At 41.1% G+C, this 8,397-nt stretch overlaps 1 protein-coding gene across 3 annotated transcripts in view; it reads left to right on the top strand.

Moving 5' to 3' along the window:
- CACNB2 (calcium channel, voltage-dependent, beta 2 subunit) overlaps positions 1-8,397 on the top strand; it is a 359,528-nt gene that overhangs the window by 98,250 nt on the left and 252,881 nt on the right. For 2 of the 3 annotated variants that reach the window (XM_014541390.1, XM_005868441.2), the window contains exon 1: positions 4,258-5,016. The exons of the other annotated variant lie outside the window; for it this stretch is intronic. In XM_014541390.1, coding sequence (XP_014396876.1) covers positions 4,969-5,016 — 48 coding nt within the window. In that variant the 5' untranslated portion in view covers positions 4,258-4,968. Of the gene's footprint in view, positions 1-4,257; positions 5,017-8,397 lie in introns of those variants that run through there. 3 annotated transcript variants of the gene reach the window in all.

Below are 8,397 nucleotides of genomic sequence, written 5' to 3'. Positions count from 1 at the left end.
GCAGGCTGCATGGGGCAACCAGGCTGGTGGGGGGGGGCAGTTTGAGGCAACCAGGCCAGCAGGGGGGGCAGTTAGGGACAACCAGGATGGCGGGAGGTGGGCAGTTGGGGGCGACTAGGCTGGCAGAGGGAGCAGTTGGGGGTGACCAGGCCAGGGGGGCAGTTAGGGGCAATCAGGCAGGCAGGCAGGCAGGTGAGCAGTTAGGAGCCAGTGGTCCCGGATTGTGAGAGGGATGTCTGACTGCCGGTTTAGGCCTGATCTTAGGGATCTGAGGGGTCCCGGATTGGAGAGGATGCAGGCTGGGCTGAGGGGACCCCTCCCTCCACCCTCCATGCACGAATTTGATTTTTGTGCACCGGGCCTCTAATATATATATGTGTGTGTGTGTGTGTGTGTGTGTGTGTGTGTGTGATTATTTTCTTCAACTTATCTTTTCCCCTGGATTTGACCTCCCTGTAGTCAAGGCTCATGGTTATTTTACTTGTCTTGTCATCCCTAGTGCCTAGCAGACCCAGGCACATGATGAGTAGCACTCCATTGATGTTATTGGCTGAATAGATGAATATAGACACTTAGTCCCTTTTTTGTTTGTTTGTTTTTATTGATGTTAGTGGAGAAGTTTTTGGAGCACTTAAGAACACCAGGCTCTGAATGTTTGCAGTTGTAACAGCATACTGGGAAGGGAGAGTTCCGTGTGCACATGGGCTGCAGTGTCCATGAGTGGAGGGGCCTCCTTTCCTGAAACCAGAGCCACAGCAAGCCAGAGGCACTCAGAGTCAGCCCTGACAGGAGCCTTCAGTTCCGACAGGGGCTTCTCTGGACATGGTCTTATTCTTCAGTACCACAGACTTCTTCTCCACAGAAGCACTCCATCCAATGCCTAACATCCACTGTGTGCTCTATCCCTCCTAACTCATAGTGATATAGAAAGTGAACAGTAAATAAATGTCAGTTCTCATACTTTATAAAGACTGCCCAGAAGTAAATCTCTTGGACTTTAAAAATACCAGCATGACATCATAGGCATTGTCTACACTTACATTTAATTTGTTGCTTTTGTCATTCTACCTCTCACTGTCACTTTTTAATATTTTACTTTTAATATCTTTCACAATATAACAAAATAGCAAATTTAACAATTCATTAGGTTTGTGATTTAGCTACATAAACCAATTATCTAGTTTTATTGGTTTATTTGACTTTATTTGATTTGATTATTTAGCAGACATTTATTGCAGGTAACTACAGAGGCTTAAAAGCATCAGGTTTCTCACTAATATACAACTATTGACTAGTTTTTTTAAACCAAAGAGACTAGGGATTTTTTTCCCCTCTATCTTAATAAAACAACAGATATTTTCACATTTAACAGCTTCCATAATTCTGGGTGTCCTACAAATAAAGCCTAAATTCTTCGTTGCGGTATTCAGGGTACTTCACGGTCTAGTCCCAGCCTGCTCTCCCGGCCCTGCACTCTCTTCTTTTCCCCTTTTTCCTCTCCCACTCCCCCACCTCCTCCCCAGTCTTAGATTCTGTGATTTAATCACTCATTCCCAAAACGCTTTGAGGCACTTTTAAAAGTACAGGTTTCACTTCTGTACTGAGAGCGATGTAAAGGTGACCTAAACGCTGTAGGAGTTGGTGTCTTTCACGCCACAGTCTGTGTGTAAGCAGCACAGGGTTGACTGGCAGCTCCCCAGGCCCAGGGACTCAGGTTCCTTCTGTCTTGTTGCTCTGTTCTCCTGAACGTATAGCTGTCTTCAACTTAAATGGCAGCTGCAGCTCTCGGCAGTGTATCAACATTCAAGTCAGCAGAGAGGGAAAGAGAGAAAGGGGAAGGCACGTGACTGAGATGTTGGCACATTCCATTTCCACTCCTAGCCTGTTGAACAGAATCTGGTCCCAAGGCCATACCAGGTTGCAAAGGAGGCTGGGGTAGTCGCCCAGCAGTCACATGTCCATTTCTATTCTTAGAGATGAAGTAAAGAATGGCTAATGAGGGACGACTGTGAATCTTTATCATCCTATGTGTCTGTTACTGTGCTAAATGTTAGGGACAGACAGATGAATAAGGACTGAATTTGGGGGAGAGTTCAGTTTGGTTAGAGAGACTTTGGCTGTAGCCCTGTCATCATATTATATCATGAATATTTCATCTGTATGCATACACGCTTCTAGTACAGCCTCTGTAAACAGAATTTATTCTGTGTATATTCTGTATATAATCTTCTGTGCTTTAGTGTTTGCTGCCCCACGGCCTGGGAGTCCTTCTGTTCCCATTTCCCACTGGGTGTAGTTCTCCCCACTCTGGAAAGCCTAGTCCTAGCCCGAGAGGCCCCACTTGGTGAAGCCTTTAGTGCGGGCATAGGTACGACTGTGTCGCTGGTGTTCACATGGCACTCAAACACTGTTCTCTTCACTCTGTTTCCTTACACGTGCCTAGAGACATGTTGGGTTGTATTTTATTTATTTCCTGTCCCCACCGTCTAGCATAGTGCTGATGATAAATGAAGGTGCTCAATAATCGCTTACACGAATCAAATTAGTCATCCTTTCATGGATTCTTGAATGGCAAGGTGGGTGGTATGTCAGCTGAACTGAGGATCTCTCTCTTATTGTGTATAGTAATACCATAGTTGATGAAAAGTTCAGTGAATTACAAATCAAATTCACAATCATTGAAGAGATGATGTCCCCACTGTTTTCATTGTATTCTAATAGTGGGTTAATTTTTATTCTTTTTTATTCAGTTATTCTAATAAATGTGTCCTGGTTGGTGTTGATGAAGGTCCTGAAGAAAAAAAAAGTTGATTTTGAATTATATGTTCTCCTTTTTAAAAATTATGTCTTTATTGATTTTAGAGAGAGAGGAAGGGGAGAAGGATAGAGAGATAGAAACATCAGATGAGAGAGAAACATCAGTCAGCTGCCTCCTGCACGCCCCTACTGGGGATCAAGCCCACAACTGGGGACCTCTTGGTTCATGAGCGATACTGACTGGCCTGTATTATATGTGCTCTTATATTCCTATATTTCTCACTAAATATTTACAAAAACATACACGTATTGAATTGCTACCTGCTAGAAATATATCTTGCATGGTCCAGAAAATATAGAGTTCTTTCCAGAACTTCCTTCAAAAGCCAATTTGCCTATGATTCAGAAATTTTATTTTAGGTTTACGATGTAATCACAAAAGTAACCTTATTGCCCAACTAGCGTCTATCCATATTTGCCTTTTGGACCTTCAAATACATAGAAAATTAATTAGTATATGACAAATCCATAGACTATTTATAGCCTATTTAAATTATATAAATTAGTAGGTGTTAGTAATATGATTGCTTACGCTACTTGTAGACAAAACACTTCACCATTTGGGGCCTCAGTTACTTTGCTAGTCAAATAAGAACATAGAACAAAGGCAGGAAGTTTTCTTTTCCTTTTTTTTTTAGCTCTAATAGCCTCTTAGACGATTAATAATAATAATATAGAGCTGTTACTTTAAATCAGCGGTCGCCAACCGGTGGTCCGTGAGGTCCGAAAGGTTGGTGGCCGCTGCTTTAAATCACAGGTTTTAAGGAAATGTTGGTGGTATTGAGAATTAATAGGTTTGCACTTCCCGTGGGCCCAAAGAGCATCATGGTGGGTGCTGTTAATCTGTGACATGAAAGAGTTAACACATCTTCTCAGGTGGCGGCAGTATGGGTAGGGACCTGGGCGTGGGGGCAGGTGTGGATCACTGGCTGTGGCACACTAAAAGCCTACACGAACCATTGCTTGTTAACCTGCTGGGTTTCACACAGTTAATAGTTTTATCCCCAGATGCCTGAATAATTCATCTTTTCAGGTGTGGCATGTATAAGGCCTTTTAGGAAGAATGTTATGATCAGCTCAGAACCTGCAAACTCTGTCTTTAGAGAAGAATATAAATTACAGGTTACAAGGAATAGTCATTTGCAAGATCTCATGCTTGGGAAGCAGCCTTATTAGTTTTTTTTGTATCTAAATCATAGGTGATACATTACCTAATTAGTTAATTAGCACTGACTCTGATCAGATTTGCTTGCTGGAGTTATGTTTATTTAATGTGCTTTAACATAGAAAATGAATATTTGGCAGTGAGAAAAAAAAAAGAAAAAAACACACACCACAAAACACAACAACAAAATGACAACTGTGTTAACTGCAGTGATTGAGGGAGCCGGGTCCTGAGGCCACTCCAGCAATCCCTTCTGCAATTCATGTGAAACACGTACTTGGAGACAAAGCGGCTGACAATTTGGAGGGTGGTTCTGTAGTCCTAGGAATCCAGAGTGAATTAAAGTCTAGACTCAGTCATTTTTCAGGCTAAACAGAGGAGGGAGAAATCGCAGATCAGATATGCCCAAAGTGTTACAGAGGGAACGCTGAAGCAAGGATGCTGCTGCCCGTCTGTGCCGGGAAGAAGGCAGTAATGGCAGAGCAGCCCGGGAGCAGCAGCATTCTCCGAGCCAGTAACAGACAGCACCGGGGGTAGGCCTCCTCTTGCACAAAGCAGGAAACTGCAGCCTTGTGAAATGCAAGATTCTCTGATGTTCGAAAATCTCCCGAGTTGAGAATGGCTATTGTACAAACGTTGCCAAGAAACTCTAATGATCCGCCGGCTGTCACCGTGTGTTAGCAATAGTTATTGCAGGGAAATGAATGGCACCTTTGGTAAATTTCTGGTGAACCCACAACTCTCTGAAGAAGAAGAAATCAAATTACCTGAAAAAGAGAAACTGGCAAAACAAAGTTTGGGCATGCCTGCAGGAACAGTGGTGTTTTTAGAAACTACCTAGGAGGCAGAAGCCAAGTGTTGATTTGCCCATGCCTCTTACCTGGGAGTTGGAAGGTGGGAAGAAATGGACAGTGGCTCTGATGAAAAGACAAGGCACAGTGCAGCTGGGTGAAGCCACGCGCTGACTGCATTCTGCACCGCTCTTCATGCAGTGCTGTGGGCTGGTGCACCGGCGGCGAGTACGGGTGTCCTATGTAAGTTTCTCTCGCTGTAGAATTGCAGCGAGGGGCTGAAAATACTATTCGTGTCTGTCTGGTGCATGTTGCTTCTTTCAGATGCTTTTCATCCCTGTGCTGAGGATCAGCCAGAGAGTTAATCATTTGTACAATGAGGGTTTTTTTAAAAGCACCTGAGGTATATGAGATTCTGAGGTGTGTTGTTGTTTTTTTTTCTTCCTGGAGATGTTTTTATACCTCTTTAGTGCTGTGTTACTTTGATAAGGTTGACAGTAACTTGCACGGGGATTGTTTGGGAAGTCCATTGTCTTAGAGATCTGTATCAGTGCAAACCAGTTGATATTCTCTTTCACCTGTTTTTATATTTGAATTATGGCATGAAAAAAAATTCTCTTTTAGAGAGCAATACTATGGAGTTTGTCAAATTGAAGATAGCCAGAGAGGCTACCATTAAATCCTATTTTGAACAGCTTCAGAAAAAGAGTAGATGATAATCGTTTGATGGGTGACACAGCTGTTGCATTCATGCCAGCCTTTATCGGAGCTTTATCAGTCTGTGATTATTTCACTGAACTAGCCCTTACTTCATGGACCTGCTGTGTTTTGCAAAATGGCTGTCTGAGTATTAAATTCTACAAGGCAGGCTTACACAAACCCTGAAGTATCGCTACTTAAAATGATTGGATGCTAATTGAAATATGCTGTGCAGTGCAGCCGCCAACAAGCTCGGAGGCAACGCTTGCTTTATTTCCATATCCCTTTTGCACGCAGCCACCTTATTTCCAGGGAGCGATGTGAAAGGGAACAGGAGGTTTCTGCAGGCTGGCCAGACTGCAGTGCTGTATTGCTCATCACTGGTTGGAGAGTCCTGGCTGCAAAACAAATAGAAAATCTACAAAGGTTGCTAATCAATACTGAAGCACGTACTGTAAAGAAATCTGACCTTGGACAATTGGCCACTCGAAGAGATATAGGTGACACTTCCAGGACAAACAAGGTCATAATCTGATGCGATATAAATAATAAAGTTGAGACTAGGAGTGGGAGAGTGGGGGACGGATAATTATATCCCTATCAAATCTTAAAGATAATATTCAGTTTTATTAAATAAGCAAAAGCATAAGAAACCTTTTAAATAAAGGTTTTTAAAATTGTTATGTACCTGGTGCCATTTGCCTTCTGAATGCAACAGTTGACACGTAAGAGCATATGTAGTCGAGAGGTAACAAGCAAAGATTTTTAAAGCTGACACCTGCCAGGAGAGATTTTCTTTTTTTCCAACAGAAAAAAATCAATTGCTTTTTAATAGGATTTGAGAATAAGTGTTACAAACTTTTTATAGTATCAAATTATCCGCATAGAGAAAATCTTAAATTAAAAATAAAAATCTTGAAATTTAAAATCCACACTTTTACAATATAATGAAGACTGACAATGTTATAGCTTTATGAATTTCTGTTTATTGATACACTGAATTTGAAGAAATCTATGATTGTATAACCTATTGAGTAGAGGAATTCTGAAATAAGACCTCAAACAAAGCAATAATTTTTATTCTGCTTATTTTTATCCCTTTGCTGACATTGAACATGTAACCACATAGAAGAGACAGCATAATCTGCATTTTCTGGAATCTTGGCTGAAAGGTTAGAAGATTTGCTTCATCTGCTAATTCTCAAACTTTTACCATGTTATTTTGGTTAAGGAAGCACGAAACATATAGCACAAGTATATTTTAAAGATAAAGGAAATGTATATACTTTCTCACTAAAAATACATTTTTTCTTTATTTTAGAACATTTATCTTGGGAGTTTGAACCTGTAACCCACCTGCTGCTGTTTTAGCCTCTTCTCTTTGGCAGTTTAATAAGTGGATTGCAATTTTCTTTCTAGCTGCCAACTCAAAGCTATAGGGACGTTAAATCTGAAACATATTTCCTGTCCTTGGAGGAAAGGAGCCCACTATATATCTGGCAGTGAATCTCTACTGCCTGCAGGGCACATGAAACAGGGGGTCTGGGAGCTGCTTATTGAATAAACCAGGTAGACACCAGGGGCAAGGGTCAGCCCAGAACTGTATGTGGTGATTGGGGCCTTGTCCATTAAATGTCCATTAAGTGGATTGTCCTGGTGTCCTTCCTTAGATCTATTGTCAATTTTAAGGGAGTGATGACTTAAATTATGCCAGTACTAAAAGCCAATAAAAGTTTAGAAATTAAGAGTGTATATATGTAAAAATATATATTAGGTATAATATATAAATCAGCTGATACGTATGTGTGTGTGTGTGTGTGTGTGTGTGCCTCCATCCTCCACTAGTTCTCATATCTTTTTTCAGTATGACAGTTTTCTTAAGGATGCCTCCTACTCTAACATTGTCTCTCAGAAAGAATATGAAATATATGTGGGTTTTGAAAAGAGTACTGTACCTATGCCATAATGCTTCATTTCTAGTTCTTTACCTTTCACAGCTGTCACCTCTATTAGTCTCCCTTCTCTAAATTGTGTAATGTTGCCTTCATATTTAACAGTTGTTCTGTGAACAGTGGGCCCACCCTGTAGGCCGTGGCCCCTCTCTTTTTTACATTATTTTTCAAATTCACCATCTAGTCTTCATTATGGTTTACATCTAACAATCATTCTTTTAGAATCCAGCTTCATATCTCAGAAAAACACCCTATATTTATATAAACTTTCTTGCTATTTTTATTTTATTAAATGACATGAAATCTGTCAGCAGAGTCATTACCCTTAAACTTAAAGAGATAGTAAGTTCTGTGTGCTTCTCCATTGAAATACGTCTAAAATATTTGTGTGCACTGAGGAGCAGAAACTGATGCTAGCTCTTCTTGGTAAACTCTTTATTGAAGGAGGGCATACATGCAGAAAAGTGCAGGGATCGTAAGTGTGAAGCTTGACGAAAGTTCACATCGTGAACGGGTCTGTGTAACCAACACTGAAATCAAGAAAACTGTGGTACATCTACACAATGGAATACTATGCTGTTGTAAAAAAGAAGGAATTCTTACCATTTGCAACAGCATGGATGGAACTGGAGAGCATTATGCTTAGTGAAATAAGCCAGGCAATGAAAGAAAAATACCACATGATCTCACTCATTTATGGATAATAAAGACCATTATAGACTGATGAACAAAAATAGATACAGAGGCAGAGCAGCATCGAACAGACTGTCAAACTACAGCGGGAAGCCGGGGAGGGTTGCATTGGTGGGTAAGGGATCAACCGAAGGACTTGTATGCATGCATATAAGCATAACCAATGGACACAAGACACTGGGGGGTAGGGGAGGCCAGGGGAATGTCAAGGGGGGGAAAAAGGAGACATCATATGTAATACCCTTTGTAATACTTTAAGCAATAAAAAAAAAAAGAAAAA

Source organism: Myotis brandtii, unplaced genomic scaffold (genome assembly GCF_000412655.1).
Source record: "Myotis brandtii unplaced genomic scaffold, ASM41265v1 scaffold269, whole genome shotgun sequence".
In the NCBI taxonomy this organism is placed as follows: domain Eukaryota; kingdom Metazoa; phylum Chordata; class Mammalia; order Chiroptera; family Vespertilionidae; genus Myotis; species Myotis brandtii.
This window is presented reverse-complemented; position numbering and strand designations above follow the sequence as displayed.